This window comes from Mesoplodon densirostris, chromosome 4, assembly GCF_025265405.1.
Source record: "Mesoplodon densirostris isolate mMesDen1 chromosome 4, mMesDen1 primary haplotype, whole genome shotgun sequence".
Lineage (NCBI taxonomy): Eukaryota > Metazoa > Chordata > Mammalia > Artiodactyla > Ziphiidae > Mesoplodon > Mesoplodon densirostris.
The window spans coordinates 109,522,717-109,546,860 of record NC_082664.1 but is presented as its reverse complement, the minus strand read 5'-3'; the positions used below and the strand labels follow the sequence as shown (position 1 = coordinate 109,546,860).

The 24,144-nt window shown below is 48.5% G+C and overlaps 1 protein-coding gene across 2 annotated transcripts in view; it reads right to left on the bottom strand.

The window, feature by feature from the left end:
* Positions 1–1,392: 1,392 nt before the first annotated feature.
* Positions 1,393–24,144, bottom strand: part of ALDH1A3 (aldehyde dehydrogenase 1 family member A3) — a 34,307-nt gene continuing 11,555 nt past the window's right edge. Inside the window, exons 4-13 of one of the 2 annotated variants that reach the window (XM_060095098.1) lie at positions 23,341–23,470; positions 22,952–23,013; positions 20,447–20,575; positions 18,766–18,879; positions 16,186–16,288; positions 14,432–14,616; positions 9,651–9,815; positions 8,101–8,258; positions 7,249–7,323; positions 1,393–1,465 (exon numbers count right to left, since the gene is read on the bottom strand). In XM_060095098.1, coding sequence (XP_059951081.1) covers positions 1,393–1,465; positions 7,249–7,323; positions 8,101–8,258; positions 9,651–9,815; positions 14,432–14,616; positions 16,186–16,288; positions 18,766–18,879; positions 20,447–20,575; positions 22,952–23,013; positions 23,341–23,470 — 1,194 coding nt within the window. The remainder of the gene's footprint in view (positions 1,466–7,248; positions 7,324–8,100; positions 8,259–9,650; positions 9,816–14,431; positions 14,617–16,185; positions 16,289–18,765; positions 18,880–20,446; positions 20,576–22,951; positions 23,014–23,340; positions 23,471–24,144) is intronic. The other variant, XM_060095099.1, reaches the window with a different exon arrangement.

Sequence of the window (24,144 nt, the reverse complement as noted above, 5' to 3'; positions counted from 1 at the left end):
TTGAGAGAAGGTGAATTGCATAGTGCATATTTCCAACAAGAATGATAACCTCACTTCACCTAAGACTTTCTCTATACATACACTGGTTTTGACACTGACCTCCATTTTATTACTGCCGCCCCAATTTAATTCTCAAACATAACTTAATTCTCAAACATAAGCACCATTAGAAAAGTACTAGTTAGTAATAGTAAAAGTATCTGAATAACACAATTTCAGTTTGGTTTTGTTTTTTTAAAGCTATATGGGAAGACTTTCAGTTTTCCAAGTTAAAATTTGGAATTGCACATCCTTTGGATACACAAAGAGGAAAAGAAAAATTCACAACCTGTTATTGCTGTGCTCAGGCCACTGTAGTAGCAGACCCAGTTCCTCCATGAAGTCCAGATGCTATTTGTTAATCAATCACTAATTAATATCAAAATAGGACTTTGAAAAACCAGGGCTGTATTATAACAGCAGTCTTTTCAGTTGTGTGTGTCTTGCTAAAGTGTTGATACCCCAACTGGAGAAAAGGAAAACTACATAGGCAAGTGGTAGAAATTCATAATTGGGAAAAGCAAATTATGGCTCTAATTTGTAAAATGTGGGACTTAATGATCCTAGGACTTGCTATACTGTTTTAGTGTCAGAGCACTGGGTCCTTAGCAGCGATGGTGACACTAGCAACATTTCCTGCCTAAGAAAGTGCCTTGGTTAAGGTAGACAATGACATAGCATTAGATAAGCTCTTTGGGCTGTTGATTTGGTCACATTCCAAAGGCAGTATTGGTTTTAAGCTGAGTCCCATTGTCAATGTCAAGATACAGTCCTTGAAGACCGTTCACACCCAAGGCCTTCAGGACCCTTCCATGGTACGTGCTTCCCCAAATCTCCCCACATCTGATACTCCCAACCTTGTTTTTAAATTTTTTTTAAAACTTACTGCTATTCCTTCTCACTGAATGGTAGGAGGGGCTTGTTCTGTGGGCAGGTAACCCTGAGGAATCCGCAGGTCCAGAGCCCTGTTTGCAGAACATGCAGGGATTTTATTTTTCCAAATTCTTACTGGAGTCAGAGTCAACAAAGCATTTTTAAGCTACTGCTCGATACTTCAAATACCACTTCCTGTTGACAACACCCTGAGCCTCCTCACTGTCCCCGGGATCTGGTGGAAAGTGGAAAACAGAAATGGCCACTAGTCCCATCCCCAAGCAGGACTACAATTTCACACACAACATTTTGGTCAATAAAACAGGAGTGTGAGAGGAAAATAAAAATCGTTCAAATCCAGTAGATTTAAAGTCTCCGGAAGAAAGTATCCCAGGAAGGTCAGAATGTAGGTTTCTCTTCAGCAAGTTAGATCTGCCACATTCAGCTGTCAGATGTTTGAGGAAGGAGTCTGCCTTTCCTTCAGGGGTCCTTGTCGTCGAGTTTGATGGTGACAGTTTTCACTTCTGTGTATTCAGCCAGCGCATATTCACCTCTGTGATCACAGAAAAGAGGGAGATATAACATGGGCAGGCACTTAGCCATTCTGTGTGAACCGAGTTCTAATGCTTCACAGGCTAGTACTCTGTTGGGCAGTCTGGAATCTGTGCAAAGGCCAGAATGTGAGGACTTAATAGAGTCTAAGGACTGTAAGGCCATTAGTAAGTTTAAGTACCTGGATATGTAACTGAAGGTTAAATGTCAAGTTTTGTGTGTGTGTGATGCTTCTGAGATATTCAGAAGGACTAAGGGTTTGCCTTCAAAGGATGAAGAGGATTTAAAACAAAGTGGTAAATCCCTGGGTGGAGCTGCTTGAAGAGACAGCAGAGGCAGAGGCCCGAAGCTATTGACTGGGTATGTGGCCAGAGCATCCATGATGGGCAGGGACATAGAGGACCTGGAGCTGGGGACCAGCTGTAAGAAGAGTGAGGCCAGTATGGAGCGGCGAGGGGCGCGGACGTTAGCAGAGTGGACACGAGGGAGTCCGCAGCCTTTGAGTCCGTGTTTCTGATATACATCCTTTCCTTAAGTCTTGCAGAGCCCAGCGACCCATCTCAGGCGTCATGAGTCATCCTTAGGATAGATCCCCTTCCCAGAACCGAGAGGTGGCTTTGGATCGATTTAAAAGCCTCTACAAGACTTGCTCTGCCATTATGTAAATAAGAATGTGCACCTGTTTAGGAAAAGAGGTGGCTATGGAGGCTCTGTAGCTAGAAACACTCGAGACAGAATCCCATCTCATCCCTTAGACCAGAGCTTCTCAAAGTGTGGCCCCCAGACCAGCAGCACCAGCCTCACCTCAGAACTTGCTCGAAATGCAGAGACTCAGGTCCCCCAGACCTACTGTGGTAGGCAGAATAATGCCCCCCACAAGGTGTTCACATCCTAATTCTCTGAACCTTTGAAAATATTAGGTTATATGACAAAGGGGAATTAGGGTTGTACATGGAATTAAAATTGCTAATTAGCTGACTCGTGTCAGATTTTTATCCTTCAGAACCATGAGATAATACATTAATGTTGTTTAAGCCACTAATTTTGTGGTTATTTATGGTAGCAGCAATAGAAAATTAATACACCTACTGAACCTAGGGGTGGGGCCCAGAAATCTGTGCCTTAACAGCCAGGGGATTAACAAGCCATGGGATTCTGAGGTAGCTCAAGTTGGATAACTACTGGCTTGAATCCATGCAGTTTAGGCAAGTGTTTTTGCCTTCCCTGAGCCTCAATATCATCATCTGTAAAATGGGAATACCATCGCCTCCCTATAGTTATAATGATTAGAGTTGATTCAAATAGAGCAAATTTACCTACTATGTGCTAGGTAAAAAGTAAATGGTAGAAAGTAATATTATTATTTTATTGTTAGTATGTCATTGAGTTCTTTGGTAGTGTCCTAAAACGAAGTTCAAGAATGATACATGAGGGCCTCCCTGGTGGCGCAGTGGTTGAGAGTCCGCCTGCCGATGCAGGGGATATGGGTTCGTGCCCCGGTCTGGGAGGATCCCATATGCCGCGGAGCGGCTGGGCCCGTGAGCCATGGCCGCTGAGCCTGCGCGTCCGGAGCCTGTGCTCCGCAACGGGAGAGGCCACAACAGTGAGAGGCCCGCGTACAGCAAAAAAAAAAAAAAAAAAAAAAAAAAAATGATACATGATAATGGGTGAATTATTTTGTAATTTTTTCTAAACATAACAAAATATAAAAGCCATATACAGAATGCTAAATTCAACTTTTTCAGAGCAGAAAACTCTATTAAAAAACCCAAAGGCAGGGCCTCCCTGGTGGCGCAGTGGTTGAGAGTCCGCCTGCCGATGCAGGGGATACGGGTTCGTGCCCCGGTCTGGGAGGATCCCATATGCCGCGGAGCGGCTGGGCCCGTGAGCCATGGCCGCTGAGCCTGCGCGTCCGGAGCCTGCGCGTCCGGAGCCTGTGCTCCGCAACGGGAGAGGCCACAACAGTGAGAGGCCCGCATACCGAAAAAAAAAAAAAAAAAAAAACCCAAAGGCAAATTATAAACTAGAAAAAAATTACATTTACAACACTGTGTGAGAAACAGAGTGCTGTTTTCCTTAATACACAAAAAGCTCTTACTAACCAATTTAGAAAAAAAACAAATGGAAAAATCAACAAAAGACATGAATAGTCAGTTTGCAGAAGAAAAATAAAGATTACCAATAAGTGTTAATAAGGTGCTCAATCCCTTACAATTAAAGGAATGCAAACCAAAAGAGTGGGAGCCCATTTTTCATGTGCTGGATTACCCAATTTTGGGAATTTATTCTGAGAACAATTCCCCACAAGTGCATAAAGATTTATGCGCAAGGAAGAACATCAGCATGGTCTGCAGCAGCAAAACCCCTTGGAAATAACTCAAAAGTCCATCATAGGAGACCACCAATAAAAAGAAGGATAGGATATCCAAAACCCATTCTTAAGAGCAAAAAGTATTTTCCTCCCAAGTCATTTGAAAACAGAAAAAACATACATGTTTACATCCATTGTACGTATAGAAAATGTACAATAACTTTTGAAATGAGCACATAGTATTGCACTGTAAAAATTCAAAGCAGTTAATGATTTCTCAACTGCATAAAGAAAAGAAAAGCAAACCAAGTGATAAAATCATGCTGAATTAGCACATAACTAGTAAGTCCAATATGAAATCACTCCTGTAAGATTAAGTGCATGAATCACCTCATTGTTTTTATTCCTGCAGTCGCTGCCCTAGTTCAAGTTCTTGTCATTCTTATTTGACCCCTTGTGGCACTTTCTAAATGGTTTCTCACCCAGTTGTGACTGCCTTGGCCCTCACTAATCCATAAGCTCAGCCTTTCTCCCATTGGACCTCACCAGAATGTTGGGGGCGTTGGCACTGCTGTTTATAGAGTTCACTGCTGTGTGCTCAGAGCCTAGCACATGCCTGGGGCATCAAAGGTGCTCAGTAAATATATGCCAGTGAACAAATGAACAAGTGAACAAAATGAATAAAATGGATGATGGGATAGCGGTTACCTCTAACAAATGGGATTGAGGGCCAGGGGAGGGAGACCTTGACTTCCCACGTGTCTCTACAGTGTGGATTTTTTTTTGTTACTATATTGCAAAGCAAAACAAAGAACTAAGAGAAGCGTCCAGGAGGAAGAGAAATTGAAGGCTTCATCCCAAGACCTGTACAGGGAGAGATCCCAGAGGGGCCCGTGGGTGGGCGGCAGATAGCCAGCCCCACCCAGGCCGCCGGGGATGGGGAAAACCATGGAATCCACCGCATAGTGCTCCAGCATAAAAAAGGGGAACTTACTGCAACGTGAAGACATTAATTAGAGACAACTGAAAATGGAAATTGGTTTTCAAGCCAGTTTCCAGTCTCCTTGTGAATTATGTTAAAGTACTTTATCAAAAGCTTTGGGAAAATATATGCCAAGGGTCAAAAAAACAGACATCCACAAAAGTCCCAATGACACACGGACTGAGTGCAGCGGATACTCCCCTGCCCTGTTCTGCAGCGGGCAGGCGGTGCCACCGGGGATGGGGAGGGAGACGCAGGTGAGAAAAGCAGTGAGGGAATAGTGGGTGTGAGTCAGTTGCCTAGAAGTCAGGTGGGCCCCACACACCCTTCCTGCATCCAAGGACATCTGCTTTGGGGACTGAAGTTCTTGCTGTGGGAGGAGGCTGTGCCTGGCCTCTGTGAGGGGGGCCTTGTGGGCTTCTGGGTCCCCCAGCTGTCACAACCTGACTGGTTGAGGCAGCAGAGCAAGGAGACAAATGACCCTGCATACCCTGGCTGGCTTCAACCCAGGTGGCTCACAGAGGTGACCCCTGCTGAGCAAGGCCCTGTGGTGTGGTGGGTTTAAGAGTTCAATCCCAACTCCGTCACTTACTGGTAGTGTGACCTGGGGAAGGCACAGGACCTCTCTGGGCATCCCTGAGTTTCCTCATCCAAAAACAGGCATAGCAGTAGTACCTACCTGTAGTAGACTGAACATGTGTGTCCCCCTGAAATTCAAATGTTGAATCCCTAATCCTTAATGTGAACAAATTAGGAGGTGAGGCCTCTAGGAGGTGATTAGGTCAAGAGGGTGGAGCCCTCATGAATGAGATTAGTGTCCTTATAAAGGAGACCCCAGAGAACACTTTCCTCCCTTCCATTCCATGGGGACACAGAGAGAACACGGCTGCCTGTGAACCAGGAAGAGGGTCCTCAACAGACACCTGGATATTGAACCTCCAGAAATGGAGAAATAAATGTTTTTTGTTTAAGCCACCCAGTCTACTGTATTCTGTCCCAGCAGCCTGAATGGACTCAGATTATCCCAGGGACTGCTGTAAGGACGGCATGCCTTAACATGTGCAAGGCTCTCAGATAGAGGTCGGCAGAGTCCGTGTTCAGCAAATGTCAGCTGTGGCCAGTGCTATTCGTGGGCCTTAGAGGTGATGCGGGTAATCCCAGCCCAGGTCTCATGTCCCTCGTGGACAGGTGAGTGCGAAGAGGTAATGAACAGAGGCTCACAGAACACAACACAAACAAGTCATTCAGCAGGGATCAAGGTTTCTGTAAAGGGTCTTCATGGCCAAGAATTTACTGAGGTTCTGGAAGGGGAAACCAATTTTAGGAATTAGGGGGATACAAATGGACACACTCTACTCAGACGTTCAGATGGCTCTGGTGTATTGCCACGAGTCAGGATGAATGAGAAAGAAGGACTGAGAAGGGGGAAGGGCCCCCAATTCCCTGGAGACTGGTCAAGAGCATTTGCTCAGGGATGGAAGCCAGCTCGGTTCATTCCTTCATACATCTTAATTAAGAATCTGGAAGGGTAGCTGCTCAAAGGCCCCACTAAGGCCCAAGCCAAGGGGAAGCATTTGAGTGCTCCTACTGGAAGATGTACAAATAAGTACGAAGTGATGCATCTGTATATAAATAATACAAACTGTTTAAATAAGAGGAAGAGCTCGGAGTCCTTTGAGATGTTCCAGGAATGACCCTGTGTGTTGTCACAGATGGTTTCCCTGGGAAGATTGATCCTACAAGCTATTTGTCCACAAAGGCTAATAAAACCCCAACGACCACCAAGAAAGATGTGGGAGAGAAGGCAGCATCTGGCTGGAAACCACAGCGTGCCCACCCCCAGAACGCTCCATCCAGCTCTAGGCCTGGGCCTTTTATCTTGGGCCAGACACAGAAGACCCATCCATTAGTCTAGGTCTATGGAGCACAGCCTCCCAAAGGGCAAGACAGAAGGGCACCATGAAGACATGTGCTGTGGGTTTGACAGAGGCTCGGAGGCCCGGCATGTTGCAGTATCCCTCTGAAGAGGCACTGAGGAGGAGCCAGAGTCACCCATGGTCTGTCCCTGGGAACTTGCTAGTGGGCAGAAGGGCCACAGCCTGACCTGGGAGAGAGCCCATCCTCCCTGCTGAGGGCCAGGGTTTGAGTGAGTAATGACATCCCACGTCTGGTGGAAAGTGCACTTCCCAGCTCTGCCCTGTCCTGCAGTGAGCCTAGGTCAAGTACTTACTGAACATCTCCACATGGGATGGGTGCTGGGGAGGACACATATGCTGAGGCTGGGGGTCGGTCCTGGGGTGGCGTGAGGATGAGGGTAGGGAAGGGCAGGAAGGGGAGAGAAGATGGGGGACATGGCCCAGCCCAGGGGGAAAGCACAGCACAGGGGAGAGCTCAGTGGACTGGAGGGTGGGCCACCATTCACCATACACTGTGGACCTAGTGTGTCTTTTATCGGCCCTGCTGACAGGCATGGAGTGATAGAAACACTTACAGTTCTCTGCCGTTCCCCGACATTTTAAAGCCACCAAATGGAGCCTGTGCATAGATGGCATTGTAGCAGTTGATCCTGGAGAGAGAATAAAGAGAAGCTCAGGGTCACCAGGAGAGGATCCAGCTGGACCTCAGGTGTTGCAGCTACTAGGCACTTGGTGTAGAGCGTCACCTAACGGATGACTTTTTGTCAAGGTTTTAATCATGAAAACAGTGTTTTTGATCTCTGCCTTCTTGCTCTTACCACCAGAAACTAAAATTTGAATATTCTGAAGTATAAAGCTTCTCACTGGGGTAGGAAGGGAATGACGAAGGGAGAAAAAGGGAGAGGAAAATTATGGTGAAGGGAATAAGAATTAGCTCTGAAATGAGACAGGCCTGACCTCAAAGTTCTCCTGCTTCTTGGCCTCCAATTCCTATTTATCTTCTAATATTATCTTTAAAAAGAGGATAGTGTAATCAGCAGAATTATTGGTGAAACAGGGACTTTCATCCATACTTTGCACAAGAGCATGTGCTGCTCTTAGAATTAGAATAAAAAATAAGGGGTGGCCCAACACGGTGGTCAAGAGCATGGGCATCAGAGCTGGACAGCTGGTCCTGAGCTCTGCTCTGCCACGTACTAGCTGTGTGACCCTGGGAAAGTCATGCAGTCTCTCTGTCTCTTGATTTCCTCATCTGTGAAATGGGGGTGATAACAGTACCCCTCTCAGAAGGTGGTCATGAGGATGGAGCAAAGTGCTTAGACAGTGCTTGGCGCATAATGTACGACTAAAAGCTCTCTGTTAACAGAAGGGTAAGGAAGCCAGCTGGCCGGCAGCTCAGGGGGACCGAGCACTCATGCTCTACTCACCAGACAGTTCCAGACTCTAATGCGGAAGCCAGCTTCAGTGCTTTGTCAAGGTTTTTTGTGAACACAGCTGCTGTTAGTCCGTATTCAAGGCTATTTGCTCTTTTTATCACTTCTTCGATATTTTTGAACTTCAGTATTGGCTGCACTGGTCCAAAAATCTATGATTAATTGGAAGAATGGTAGTGAGAGGTTCTGGAATGAAGCATGTATGCCCTGAGCAGGCACTTCCTTCGTTTATGCTTTTTTCAAACACCCACAGTGCTCACACGCACGAAGAGGATAACCGAAGGAGAGAGTCCAAACACCTTTTTAGCTGTGTGATGGTTGAAATCTGAAGGGAAAGACTGAATTAAACAAAAATAAAAAATAACAACCAAAATAATACGTTGGGTCGAAGCTCTCTCAATGTGGTCAGGGCTTCTAGAAGCCCCAGCTTCAAGCTCTGGAGGAGCTCCTGCATGCTGGGATGCACTGGAGACAAAACCTTGGAAGTCATTCTTGGAAAGTTATTGTGAAGGGTGTTTGCAGGCACAGACTGCAGGCCCTGATCTCTTGGTCCTGCATTTTCTATCAATGAAGATGACCTAAAATGTTTCCCTAATAACTCCCAGGGGAGGGAATGAGGCAGTGTTCCTCACCATCTACAACATAGCAAAGGAAAGGAAAGAGCTACGGGCTGAACATTTAAAGGTGATTTTGAAAGAAGCTTGTAACTGATTCAATGTTCAGCACCATAGCCCAGCAGGACAGGGTCAGCCTGCTGAACTACCTGCCCTGGTTCCCATGGAGCTTGTCATAGAGAGGTTTAAAAAGCTGAGGCTCATGCCATCAGGGTACAGTTAGTAACCCATAAAAATCTTAAGGAGAAAGTGTATAAAAGGCTCGAACCAGGAAGATTTCGGCAGTGATTCACTCTTTCTTGTGCCCCAAAAGGCCACGTTCCGGGGTCCAAGCACCTGGGACTCAGGTGGGAACCAGTTCTAACCAGCTTAACAGTGGCACTGAAAGACACAGTTAGAATTACACTCTTATTGGGTGTCACCTTAATTTCCACCATTTCTAAGGATGCCCATGATGGAAAACTTCAAAGAGACTTCTAGCCAGAACACGTTTTTGGAATGAACACTTGTCATTTAAGTTCGGTCTGGGGGAACTGAAGGCAGCTTTGGGCCCTGAATCCATGGCTCGATTCCTGACAAAATGCACAGGTTGCAATGGCCCTCCACCCTAGGCTAACCTGAGGACATGTGAGAAGACAGAAGAGGGATTGTTGTTACCCGGAGATGATGAGCAATGCGTGGAACTGGGGGCTAGGACAAACTCTACACAGGGCTCAGGGGTCCCAGGAGCAGGATGGCTTCCCAAAGGACCCCTAAGGAGAGGGAAAAGGCCACAGGAAAAAGGAAAACAGTTCCTGCACAAAGATTTCTGGGATCCCTGGGCCCTGGAGAAGACTCCGGTTTGAAAGGCCCAGCCCCCTTCCCCACCCCCCTGGGCCCCAGCTCAGCACAGGGTCCCACGGGACATGGTTTTTCCTGCAGCCCCAGTACCTCCTCTTTGGCGATCCGCATGGTGTCGGTAACTTCTGAGAAGACAGTGGGTTTGATGAAGAGCCCCCTGTCTTCCATGGCCGAGCCCCCATATTCCAGCTTGGCTCCCTCCTTCTTTCCACTCTCAATCAGATCGAGGATTTTGTTGAACTGCTTCTGGTCAATCTGTAAAACAGTGAGAGGTAAGCCCGGCTTCCTTCTGGGAGGTGACTACCAACTTATGTGTCCAACGGCCTCCTATGTGATCATTGTCCTACCCATCATGTTTTGGCCAAGAAAAAATTCATGGACCAGATGTTCCCTGTATGCAAATATTCCTCCGATGCACAAATCGGGGCTCTTTGGAGCAGGGGAGAGATGGGCTTTTCTCATCCTCTCCAGGTGTAGGTTTATTCATACGTCTGACACCCTCCATGCTGTTAAGCAAATCCGTGGGGGAAACAAGATCTGAAGTAGTCACATTCTTTGTTCTAACTCTTGCATCCTGCTAAGGTTGCCAGATTTAGCAAATAAAACCACAGGATGCCCGATTAAATTTGAATTCCTAAAAAGCAATGAATGATTTTTAAAGTATAAGCATATCCCAAACAATATTTGGGAAACACTTACGCTAAAAACGTATTCACTGTTTACTTGAACTGGGTGCCATGTATTCTAACTTGCCACCCTGTACCCTGCTCCTAGGGCACCAACAGTTATTGGAAATCTCCATCCACAGTGCAGAGAAGTGAGAAGTAAAGCTGACCACCTTACTCATCACCCCTGGACACAGAGTAGAGGCTCAAGGTGAGGTAGAGGGGCTGCTCCTGGTTGATGGGGAGCCAGCTCATCAGAAGGGCTCCATCTTCTGTCACCTTGTTTAGGGGTCTCCTGGGCTGGGGTGTACCTTGTACCACCAGCTTAACACCCAGCTTGTGGATGCTGTATTCGACCGGCTGGCAAAGGGCACCTCTCTGGGAGACTCAAGGGAGGAAGTGCTCTCCCCACCCAAAATGATCCCTCTTCCTGAATCCATGGGAACCATGTTCTTGACCCTGACCCTGTTGCAAATCCCCTCCCTCTGGCTGGGAGAGACAGAGCTTTGTTAGATAGGTTTGCTGTAGCTGTGACTTTCAGATAAAAAAGTGATTTAATTTAAGCAAATTTGAATAAAAAAATAAGCAACCCAATGGTGCATTTGGATGACTGTCTGTCCCTGAGGAGTAGGCTGGCTTTCTTGGAAGGGGTGGGCACAAACCATGTAAGCCCCTTGACCAGTCATCTTATGAAACGTGGATCCAGTGTTAAAACACCAAGTTGGATCCATTCCTCACACTTTGTACCAGGATAGATTCCAGGTTGATCAAAGACTTAATCAATGAAAGATGAAGTCATAAAAAGTTTTCAAATCCTCTCATGTGGGAGAATGCCTCCATAAGTTTGGAGTGCTGATGGCCTTTCTATGGCTTGAAATCCAGAAGCCAAAAGAAAAGATTAATAAATTTGAGTACATAAAAAAAAAAAAAGAAGGGAAAAACAGCATAAGCAAAGTCAAAGGGCAAAACAACAAACTGGAAAAAATCGACAAGTCATATCATAGAGATAGTGCTAATCTCTCTAGTATGTAAAGAATTCTTAGAAGTGACAAAAAATGATCAGCAGTACAAGAGAAAAATATGCAAAGCACATGCACAGTTGATAGAAAAGGAAATGTAAATGGCCTTTAAACATGATAAAATGTTCTACCTTACTCATTATAAGAGATATATGTACATTAAAAACAAATGAGATATCATTTGTAACTATCAGATGGGCAAAACTCCATACATAGTCTGTTAGTAAGGCTGGAGAAACAGGCAAGCTCATACAAGGTTGGTAGGAACGTAAGTTGGTTCATCCTTTTGGAAGGTAATCTGGCAATGCTTGTAGAAATCATAAATGTGCTCTCACTCAGCAGTCCCACTCGGGCAATCCGTCCTGTGGATTTCCTTGCGTATGTGTGGAATGACATACTCTGTGGCACCGTGTGTGACCGCACACACCCACATACTCATCAGTACGTGTTACTTGAATTTTGTTGGATTCATACAGTGGAAGTCTATGTACATATAAAAAAGAACAAGGCAGGTTCCCATGGTTTGGTATGGTATGGAAAGCTCTTCAAGTTTCTTGTTAGGGGGCAAAAATCAAGGTGCAAAACAGTACTGTGTATAGATATTTTGAGTAAAAACAAGGGAAACCAGAATTCATATTACATTCTTGTACACATACTCAATTTTGCTTGTATATACAGAAATTCTGGAGAATTTTCTTCTAAGAACTAAGAAGACAGGATACCCATGGACAGAAGGGTAAAAACCATGCCTATGAATGAATGGAAGGAAGCTTTTTCACTACTGACCTTTATATGTCTTTTGGATTTTGACCGTGTGCATGTACTGCCCCCTAAAAAGTAACTCAAACTGCAGCAGATCTCATAATATCTCAAGGTTCCCTCAACTTCTCTCTGGGAAGTCTTAACCAAGTCTTGGGTTAAAAGTGCCCGGATTGCTCTCTCCTCCTTCTTGGAGACCAAGAGGCTTGTGGGGCTTCATCAAACTACAGACCCTCAGCGGCCGCTGACCATGTTCTGCCTCCAAGACCGTCTGTCCTGAAGCCAGAGGAGGGCCCCATGGAAACTCTACCGTCCAGACTCAACTCTTCCTGGCAAGTCCGTGTGAATGTGATGTTTAAATCTAATAATCCTCCATGAACGTCAGCTGGTGCCTCACAGTGCGAGAGAAGAACCTGCTGGGAAGTGAAGGCTGCGCCAGGGCACAGCACCAAAGACGGAGAAATAGGGCCCCGCGGACGGCCAAGGCTGTGAGTGGCTCTGCCGGAGAGGAGAGGACAGAGAGGATGCAGGACCCCGCCCCCAACCAGGTGGCCTGCGTGAGTCTGTGCATATCTTTGCTCAGTTGCCAAACAAACCTGAATAATTTTGGAGTGTTCTGGCTGCCTGCAGTGGACACCTATCTGGTCAGCTAGCTGTTTTACAGGCATGAGACAGACAGAACTATTTAGACAGCTGTAAATCCTCTTGGAGTAAAGCCTTATTAACGTAGATGAAAAAGCACTTTGGCAGGAAAAAAAGCCAACAACATCCTAAAATAATATGCTGAGGTTAGATGGCTTAAGTGAGTTTTCAAAAGGACTTTCAGCAGCAGCATCAAAAGCACTGATGAAATCAACACCACTGTGCTGTCTTGGAAGAGATTTCTATATCTGGCTTCAGAAGTCAAGCCTGAAGCCTTGGAAAGAGACTTATGAATAATGATGGGGTAAAAGGGATTCCTTAGAATGGGATCAGCTCACATATTTCCCACGGATTCTGGGTTAGCTTTACAATCACAGCAGATTTGATAATGACTTGTGGCCATGTCTGTATTCATACCTGAAATCCAACCAAGGCTGATGGACAACTTTGTGTCACTGGATGCTGGGTTTAGGGTTGAGGCCTGACAGGATGCAGAGTGTTGGTCACAAGTGGAGATGTTTCTCTCCACCAGGGTCACGTGGCACCAGAGCCACAGAGCATGTGGGACGGGGCAAGGCAGGGGTGGGCACGGTAGCCAGAAACACACCTTTTCCACATGGTCTTCCCCTATCCCCAGCCAAGATGGTTTAAGCAAGACCTAACTGATGTGGCTTGAAGTCATGCACAGACATTTGCTGCCACTTAGATCAGGGAGCCTGCCATTTAATGCCCCCCCCTTAAAAATAGAAACTTATTAAGTGCCTTGAAATTTTCATAATATTCATCAATTACTCTATTTTCCAGGTGAGGAAACTGAGGTTTGGAAGGAGCTTGTGGCTTTCACAAAATCACAGAGCCAAACTTGCCCTCAGATCCATGGCTTCCCGTGGAAACACGTGGTGCCAACGCAGTGGGTAAGTAGCCAGCTCCTGGGACAGACACAAATTGAGTGAGTCCTGACATGTGATTTGAAATTTCCTGGCTGGAGCAGGACTTTGGCTACAAGCAAAGTAGGCTGCTGTTGAGCTCCATTTTAATAATGCATGGGATGGTCAGGCTGCCCTCTTTTAAATATTTATCCATCTGCCGCACTGCATACTTAGTAAGAAAGTGATACAGGACCTGCCCTCTTAAAGAGGTTATTAAACCTCGTGGTTATGATCATTTTCAGCCTGTCGTTAGCTTCAAAAACGAGGTCTCCAGAGACGTGTTCCTACTGCCTGGAGATGTATCCCCATCCTCCGAGCCCTTTCCAGTGGGATTCTTTGGTTTCTGATGGTCACTTTGTCCTATAATGCACATGGGCTCAAGGGCCTCCGGGCTGATGCCTCTGGCTCCAGCTGCTGCCTCTGCCTGTACTCTGCTGCCTTTCAGCCAGGGTTACAACTCGCTTCTGCAGAGGCCAGCCAGGCAAGACAGCCTCTGCCTGAGGCTCTCTCCTGGGGACCCTGGTGGTTCAGAGAAGTGTTGGTCCTTTGGCTGGAGGGTGCAGTCACATGGACTTATGAACCGGGAATGCCTCCCTTCTATCAAGGCCTGGAGCTCAGCATTATCTGCTGCAAAGAGCAGAGCTCTGTGTGTCCACCCCCATTTCATAACACTACCAAGACCTGATGGGATTGAACTGTTGATCAGCGTCTGAAAAAAAGCCTCAAGTGGCTGGGCAAGTGGGTAAGGGAGTCCCCTGGAGTCACAGAGCACCAGAGCTGTACAGGGCCAGGGCCAGAGGCCTGCCTGGTTCAGTCCCCAGACGTGCACCTAAAGATCTGACACGTCAGTAGGTTACCTGGGGCCCCTGTTCGGTCCTGACGTCGAAGGGGTCTCCAATGGGCCGTTTCTTGGCGAACTCCACGCTCCGCCTGACAAACTCGTCATAGACCTGCTCCTCTACGAACACCCTGGAGGCGGCCGTGCAGCACTGGCCTTGGTTGAAGAACACTCCCTGATGGGCGCACTCCACTGCCAAGTCCACTGGAGAGAGGGGGCGGCGAGGGAAGAGGAAGCAATTAAGTTGTTAAGGCCGGACTGGCAACAGCTGCAACTCTAATTGCCCACATGAGAAAACAAGCCCCAGGATGGCTACGTTTCAGAAATTAATTTTGCTCAGCACTTCCCAAACAGAGAGGATGGGAAAGGGGATTTTTCGATCCATGGAGTTTGGGGTTAAATAGGTCCCCTGACTGCAGGACTTAGTGTCTTTACTGCACTAATGAGCACAGGGACTTGTCACATCCTCACCTCACTTGCCCATGACCTCACTTGCTCACATGACCCTTATCAAACCAACCCTCAGATAGGAGTCCTGTGTTTTAGCTGTAGTTTTCCTCATTGGGAGGGAAAGAGGGTGAGCTGAGGTGCAGAAGGGGCACCCAGATATGGAGGCACAAGAATGCAAAACAGGAGTCCGGCTCTTTGGAACTCCAAATGTGGGTCACAGTGGGGCAATACCCAGAACTGTTCCATGTGGCTCCAGAGACCACTAGCAACACTGATGATGCTTCCATTAGGGAGCACCAAACCAGGCAAAAAATGAGCAGTCCACCTTCACACCCAGCCTCCCTTTCTTTCCCTGGGGCTTGTTTCCTCACCCAGTCCTCTCTCCCATTGAAAGCCAGCTTCAAGGAGTAGAACTGAAACCAGTTACTTACACCTTGGCGAGAAATTGTACTGGGGTCATTTTTCTCAGGGATATTTGCAATTCCAAACTTATTTGAGTGTGGAGTGGAAGGTTTTGTACTCCGTGAAAGGAATTCCTGGCACCAGTGGGCAGGTGGGGGAGGCTGTTCTTTAAGGCAAAGGTGTTTTAGTGTACTTGGGAAGTCACATCAAAAATCTGGCAGCGGACCATGTCAGCAGGTCAGTGAATGTCTGATGTGGCCTTTCCTTCCCTCTTCTGGACATGACAACCAAGAAGAGTGTCTATTTTAATATTATGTCATGAGACACAAACTGCCCCCAAGCTGCTGGGCAGGGTGGCTTTCCCAGGGAAGAGGTAGTGAAGGGAGAGACAGCACCCAGGCCAGCAGGATATCTTTAAGGGTCACCTGCCACTGGCCTCTGTTTTGTCAGATCTGTGACAAAGAAGGAAGAAACATCTCAAGTCTTCGAGAGCCTGAAAGCATCATAGGAAGTACCGACTTGGAGGGTAGAATGATGAATGCTTGTGGGGGGAGCACATGCCCTGCTCCTCCTCCTCTTGGCCTTCCCCCTCTCCCCTGACACAGGGGGCTCTGGAGAAGAACCCCAGCCCGCTTGTCATGGCCCTAGCTCCGCAAGGACAGGGAAGGCAAACTCATGAAAGGCAGAAACAGGCGGCCTCTCTGGCTACCACATGAAACATGTCCTCCTCCAACGCAGCTGTAAAGCTGGCGTTTGGATCTCCAACTGCTATTATTTATGGAGGGATAACCCGAGGTGGAGAAACATCCCCATGATGTGTGTGCTTGTCTTTCTCAATTGGTTCTGATTTGGGCAAGGAAGTGGGGAGAGATTTACGGGTCCCATAAAGCCCCAGCAATGCCCGGAAGGGGAGAGACTCACGGTCGGCATCAGCACACACGATGCAGGGGTTTTTCCCACCAAGCTCCAGTGTCACCCTCTTCAGGTTGCTATGGGAGGCAGCTTCTTTAACCAGCTTTCCAACCTTCAGGATAAAAACCAGACCACATTAAGCCTCGGACACAGCTGGATGTGGCCCACACATTCTGGACAAGCCTGGAGGCATGAGTGTGGCATGGCCTGGGCGGCGGCCTCCCTACCCAGGCACCCTGGGCCTTGATGCTGCCCTCTCACTCCCCTGGCCTCTCCCAGCACTTCCTCTTGGATCAGACCTTGACACGGCTGGAATCCCGGATCTGAGTTGCTCCACATACTGGGGTGGACGGGGAGCCTTCAAAGGCTCAGTGACTTGCCCACGGCCACGCAGCTGGCTAGTGGTGGAGCTGGCTGTCACCTGTCCTGGTGCCTGTCCCTCCCGGCAGCAGGCTGGTCCAGCTCAAGGGACCAAGGGGAGGTGGGTCTGTGTGGTCCTTTGGTATAATCTGAGGGAACCTCTGAGAATTAGGGAAATAGGGGAGTTAACCTTTAGGATGGGAAACACACCCTAAGACTGAGGGCCCCCAGTGGGTAGGGAGAGAATTGCTTCCCTATGAAGTAATGGAAGGACCACTCACCAAACTGCGACGTCCAACCTCCCGTGTGTACCTACCATCCCCTGCACCGCTAGAGGTGGGCTTGGCCCAGCACACAGCAGTGACTTGTCTTGGGCTGGGTACCACCAACTGCTGAGTTGGAAGACTCTCAGAGACCACTGTGCACACAGGGGCCTAGCGCCGGATAGCCAGCAGGAGGCAGAGCTAGGCTCTTTCAGGGCTGAGGCTATTTCCTCAAAACTAAGGTGAGAGTGCATTTGTTTTTAAAGGTTCTTTTTTTTTTTTTTTTTTTTTTTTTTGATGTGGACCATTTTTAAAGTCTTTATTGAATTTGTTACAATATTGCTTCTGTTTTATGTTTTGGTTTTTTGGCTGCGAGGCACGTGGGATCTTAGCTCCCCGACCACGGATCAAACCCACACCCCCCCTTCAGTGGAAGGTGAAGTCTTAACCCCTGGACCACCAGGGAAGTCCCCGAGAGTGCATTTTAAAACTCGGCCAGCTCCTGGATGATGGCCTGAAGGATGTGTGGATGGCCTGACCCAGGTGATAAGGACTGTCTCCAGGGAGAGTACCCGAAGCAAACCAGCCTGCTGTGGGCCGGCGATCTCTTGTGAGGCTGAGGCGCAGCTGGGGGCCTCAGTGGGAAGCACCCCTCTTAGGGAGATGCCTGTCAGTTAAGCAATCCCTGGGGTCACAGAAGCCACCTTCTTGTGCAGGAGGCTGGCTGCCTGGTGAGAGCCCCACCCGGCTGGACCCATGGGTAGCCCTGCTCACCTAGAGAGAGAAGCTGGGCAGGGGCAGGGGCGAGGACACTTCTGCTGTTGGGTGAGAAAACTGAGAAGACATAGGAGCTGTTGTGGGGCAGGACCCTCTCTGCCCCTCCGTCCCCCTCAGTCCCCTGTCTTCCAGCTATTGTCCAGCAGCCATAGGAGTGGGTCTTGGGCCCCCGGCTGGACTAAACTAGGAGGGAGATGGGAGCACTAACTGCCTGGGAAATTTTATCCATTTATTTTTTTAAGTACAGAAGAAGTACTTTCTCATTAGAAATAATTCTCACAAATAGATGTGTGTAAATTAAAGGGGAAAGTTTTTATCTTCCCTCACTCTCTTAATGCCCCAGGACCTGCCCCAGAGGAGGCCACAGTAAGAATTTTTTGGGGAGTCCTTCCAGGTAATTTCTATTTCTCTACACACACCCTTTTACTAATGGTATATACATATATATATAGTATATACTTTCCTACAGTTTATTTTATTTTATTATTATTATTTTTTTGTGGTACGTGGGCCTCTCACTGTTGTGGCCTCTCCCATTGTGGAGCACAGTCTCCGGACGCGCAGGCTCAGCGGCCATGGCTCACGGTCCCAGCCGCTCCGCGGCATGTGGGATCTTCCCAGACCGGGGCACGAACCCGTGTTCCCTGCATCGGCAGGCGGACTCTCAACCACTGCGCCACCAGGGAAGCCCTACAGTTTACTATTTTCTTATGCTTCAGCAATAGATCATGGACAGCTTTCCTTACTGTAATGGCTGTAAAACATCATATAGGATGGATACAATACACAGGAAAGTATGTCCTTGAATGCTCATGAGAATAGTAGCTGCTTCAGAATGGAATTTCTGAAACAAAGGTTTACACTTTCAAATGTATGATCAGTACTACAATATTGCCAATTACCTTAGGCTTATTTTTTAACCTTGATTATGCTGTTTATCCTATGGATATTTCAATTTTTATTTTATCTTATCTATGAATATTTTCTTCTGAGGCTTCTGAGTAAATACATTAGATATTTATTTAGTTTGGAAACTGGACCAGTAGCTTTTTTTTTAACTGATTGTTAAAAAAATGTACTATTTTTTTTAGTACAAATATGTACTAAAATGGGGTCATCATAGTTTAGCCTCTAAACAGAGAATTCTCAGTGACAGCCACTGTCCCCCATAGTCAGCGAGGAGGGTTACCTCTGTGGACCCAGTGAAGGCTATCTTGTTGATCTGAGGGTGAGAAGAAATTGCTGCTCCCACCGTGGGCCCAAATCCTGGCACGACGTTCACCACGCCCGGAGGGAATCCCACCTGGGAGGAAATTGAGATGGTGTTCAGAAGAGGAGGTTGGGTGAGGTCCCTGAGCAGAGCAGCACCCTCACCTGGAAGCTTGGGCCCGGCTCCTATCGCCACCCCAGGACCAGACCCAGTCAGCCAGTGTGCGGGTGGGGCCAGGGCGAGGCACACACCCTCCTTCTGGGCGGCCCTGCCTATCCCAAAGGGCTTCTGAGCGAAATGGCAGTGGCCGTTTCATAGCAGAGCACCATTCCGTGTGTGTGTGTGTGTGTGTGTGTGTGTGTATGTCTGCATGGGTCTGTCTCTGTGTGTGTCTATGCTGTGTCTATATGGATCTGTCTCTGTGTGTCTGTGTGTGTGTGTGTGTCTGTGTGTTGGGGGAGAAGGGACACCTTGGTCACTGTCCCCAACTCGGAGGTACCTGCAAAATACCCTTCCTGGGCTTCAGCTTTCATTTTTAAAATCTGCCCCATTAATGTTCCAAATGGCAATATGGTCTCACTCCCTCAGAATCCCTGCTGTTGAACCTGGGTCACGCCGAGAGCCAGCACATCCTGAAGGTAAGGAGCGACTTTTCTTTCACACTCATGCTTGCTGCTCCTCATATGCTGGGTCCTCTTTATTAACCAAGAGCACCACAAATGACCTGGTGGGGGATGCTGAACCACTGGGGCATGCTGAACCCCTGGGGGATGCCAGTGTCTTCATTAAAACACATTATTTTAGTAAGGCAAGATTTTACAACATCGTGCTCGAGTCTTTAGTTTTCCTAAACACTTTTTTAAACAGTTGTGACTTTAGAATCTGTAAGTCTCATTACTATGATGTCATCAGGTCCTACATCACAGGTCAAAGGAAAGTGGTAAATTGGTCAATTATTGGCTCTGCAGCCTTACATCTAAGTCACAAAGGTCTTGCTTTCTGGTCGTATTAGCCCAGCTGAGAAGTGGAATGAATGGATCTTACTTCCTATCCCTCTTTTCTTCCTGTTTCTTTTTAAAACTCTTTGCAACATACGAGTTGGGGACAAAACGACTGAAACACATTGCCAGGTGTGTCTGGAAGGAGGTGTCCCTTTGGGCTGTTCATTTCCCTACGCGGTGGCTGCCACGGAGAGGACGGTCACCCGAGAGCAGAGCATTGATGAGGAGGCTCGGGGCTCAGCAGTAGCCCCTCCAGGGGGAGCTGGCGAGATCACCCACCCACGAGAAGAATGGACCATTTCGTACACCACACGTGCACCAAAGAACCTGCCTCCCAAGTAACCGTCCTGTAAATTATCTAGACAAAATATTTGGTCATAAACCATGAGTTTGAGCTCATAATAAGAGTAAAGTATTCTCATTAGGATCAGCGGGAGGAACGGAATCTCTTCTAGCTCAGTGACTGCAAGCAGGAGAGGGAAGGAGCAGCTGCCAAGTGAAACCCAGGAGGCATTCCCTTCCCACTCGGCCAGGAGCCGGATGGCGCTGGCACGCACAGCACAGCTCCATGGGGCAGATTTATCTTGTGACGGTGGCCTGGTTCCTGGGAGTGGCAATGTAATTGAGGATACAGAATATTTTCTCTTTGGATGTCTTACCTCTTTGATCAAAGAGCCGAGATAGAGGGCGGTGAGGGGAGTCTGCTCTGCTGGCTTCACGACCACGGTGTTCCCACAGCAGAGAGCAGGTGCCAGCTTCCACACCAGCATCAGCAGAGGGAAGTTCCACTGCAGCAGAACACAGAGTGGTTGGGGGGCCCAGATCCACTACTACACTGTCCTGGAGGCCCTGTGATGCCTCCATGGAGCACTTGCTTTGCATGGTTTAGATGTGGGGTATAGGAGGTAACATAGGAGTATGCGATGATCAGAACTGCATTCTTGCCTGGCGCCTCCTAAACTGCATTCTGGGAGATGCTAATAGGTGGTCACTGCAAAGAGGATTCTGCTATAGGTGTACTACCTTCTCCTCTTGGAGGTTTACAATGCCATCAGCATGTTAACATCTCCGAAAAGTCCCACAGAAACGAGCCCCGCCTCTCCTAAACGCAAATGCCACAGGATCTCTTTCTCTCCTTACAGAACACATACTAACCCCCACCGAATGGGTGTTTGGTGAAATACACCTTGGGAAATGCTTTCTTGTCATCCTTTCACCCCAGAGGCAGGGATAGCGAAATTGCTGTGACATCAGGCCTGACAAGCACTCTCGCCCACTGAGTGTCCACTGTGTGCCAGGTGCGGTTCCAAAATCTGAACTCATTTGATCCCCACACACCTGCGTGGGCCAGTCATATTACCGCTCCTGTTGACAGAAGAGGGAACTGAGGCACGGAGGAACTATGCCTCAGACGAAGGCCAGGATTCATGGCCAGGCTTGTTTCCTCCACTACACTGCTGCCTAAGTAACAGCTTGGATGAGACGAGATGAAACCGAGCATCTCCAAGAGCGTAGTTAGCTTGATTCTAGCTGTGCCTCACCTCCGACCCCCCAAACAGTCCGTTTGGCTCCTTATACTCCAATGATGTCCCCCCTGCAGGGCTGACCAATGGCTAGCTGGATTTCTCCTCCCAGCTCTGTCTGGAATTCCTACCACTAGACAACAAATATAACATCCCGGGGGCTTCCCTGGTGGCACAGTGGTTGGGAGTCTGCCTGCCGATGCAGGGGACACGGGTTCGTGCCCCGGTCCGGGAAGATCCCACATGCTGCGGAGCGGCTGGGCCCGTGAGCCGTGGCCGCTGAGCCTGTGCGTCCGGAGCCTGTGCTCCGTGGTGGGAGAGGCCACAGCAGTGAGAGGCCCGCGTACCACACACACACACACACACACACACACACACACACACAAATATATATATATATATATATATATACATATATATATATATAAACATCCCATTTCCCAGGGGCCTGTGTGGTTGGTTAATGACAGCAGGTGTTGTCTTAGGGTTCCCCCAATAGTGATCGGGGTCCCCTCTTCTTCTGGATCCCCACTCCTTAGCACATAAATGCCATCAGTTCTCCTCACCTACAAGCAAAACTGCACCTTCTCCTGGCCTCTGCCTCTTCTAGCAGCTCCCTTCTCTCTCACTGCAGCTTCTGGAAGGGCCATCCCCGCGTGCCCAGCTCCCTTTCCATTAGCCTCAACTCCCCCGATACCTCTCTTGGGGAGCACATCTAACAGCTGTGTTTCTGTCTTTTTCAATTCCTACGTAGGAGATGACCCCACTGACTACAGCCTCTTTCTGGAAATGTATTACGTCCCTGGGAGGCCCCTGACCCTGACTGCTCAGACTTCTCCATGGGATTCCCTGGTGGTCTGTGGGATTGGCCCCAGGCCCTCTTCTTTTCTCACTCTACACCCATCTTTAGGTGGTCCCTCCCAAACTGATGGGCAAGAGCACATTTGGCCTGACCATTTCCCGGCTCTCAAAACTGGTTGCTGAAGGACACGTCTGCCTGGCCCCTGCAGAGCCCTTCTCCAACCCTCCTCACATTGCCGCCCGCCTCCCCAGCTGGTGCAGTTGCCTGGTGTTTCCTCCAATAGATGGCAGCACCATAGCATCCCCAGCACCTGCCAGACTCTCCAAGGCCCAGTGAATAAAGTCCTGGGCCCTGGGAAGCAAGGCATACTGGATGCTGAGCCAGCACCACCTGCTGGCTGCTCCTCCTCCTCCTTACTTTGTCTCCACCTAAGCTCTGACCTCACCAGCTATCTTTACTGCCCTCCAAGTAGTCCAGACACTTCCACACCCTCACTCAGGCCATTCCTACTGCTCAGAAACCCCTTTTTCCTGTTGAACAACTCTCTTATCCTCAAGGCCCAGCTGAGAGACCACTGCCCGAGGGGAGCTGGCCATCCCTGACCCCTTTGGTTTGAATCCATGTGTCTTCTGTTGCACTCCTGGAATCAACCCCTTGAGAGCAGGCATGGGGTCTGATCCATCTTGATGACCCTCAAGCACCAAGCTCCATGCCACAGAGCAAACGCTGAATCAATACAAGTGCAATCGAATCAAAACCCACTAGAAATTGGTTCCAAAGGCCACAGGGGAATGGGGTGGGATCTATACAGATCTATCTAGAGAAGTTGCCATACTTACAGGAGTGATGGCCCCACACACACCTATGGGCTCGTGCCTGGTGAAACACACAACGTTGTCATCTGGAAAAGAGATTAAACAGAGAAGAACATGCTCGCATGAAACTAGGTTAAGGATCTTAAGGAGTAAAAAGACAAGAAAGAAACCCAGAAGCCCACCAAGTGTCAGCTCTAAGTCCTATCTGTTCCACAATGAAGCGATTTTTAACTCAATTTCAAAAGTAAAATTCCTTAGAGGAAGGATTGACACAGTGCCATTTCCTTTTTGGGTGTGGGAAGGATGCTCTGGGGAAAAGACCCGGGGGTGCTCTGAAGAGGCTAGCTAGAGGAGTGAGAAGACAGAACCCCTAAGAGACCCCGGACGAGGCTGAGAGTCCTGAGTTGGCTCACCTGTGGGGATGGTCCTGCCCTGTATTTTGTCTGCCCACCCTGCAAAGTATCGAAGGGTTTTGATACAGCCTTCCAGGTCGATGAAAAAGGCGTGAAGGAACGGCTTCCCTGTGTCCATCGTTTCCAGGGTCTGCAATAATAAGACAACATATTTTTAAGACACAGTTTTCCTTTTAACCGTCAGGTTGTTAAAGACAGGGCAGGGAGAGAGAGCAGAGTCCTAGAACGTTGCTCTCAAGTACCTCACAGCCATGGGACTCATCAGAAAGCAAGATACCTCATTTAAAGTAAGACCTGTCCCAGGCTGTCAAGGACTGCTTTTCTTTCAAAACACCTCAGCCTGGAGGGTGGGCCAGAGCACAGGCATGGGTCCCCACGAAGGACAGCGGGTACAAGGCTGGTTTGGAGCCTCGCTGGGAAGGAATGCGCCTCAGCGTTGGTCTTCTGTCATCTGTCTGGAGTCCTGTTGCCCCAGCAGTGGGACCTGGACACATGCGTTTGTGCACTCCAGGGAGCTCTCAGAAGGTTCAAGGACTTGGGGGGGGGGTGGCTGGGGAGGGGCTGGCTCCTCTAACAAAAGAGAAAGGGGGACGCAGGTTCCTTCTTCTTGGCCCTGCTGACCAGCACAGCTGTGGAAAGAGTGACGGGGCCCAGAGGGGTCGTGCCACCAGCACAAAGACGCACTCCGAGCTCCTCCCGCACTGGGCTGCCAGCCGGATGCGCTGCGTGGTGGGAAGGGAGCAGACTGGCCTTTGGTGGTGAGGGGCGACTCCTCAGGCGAGCGCACAGCCACTCAATGGCAGG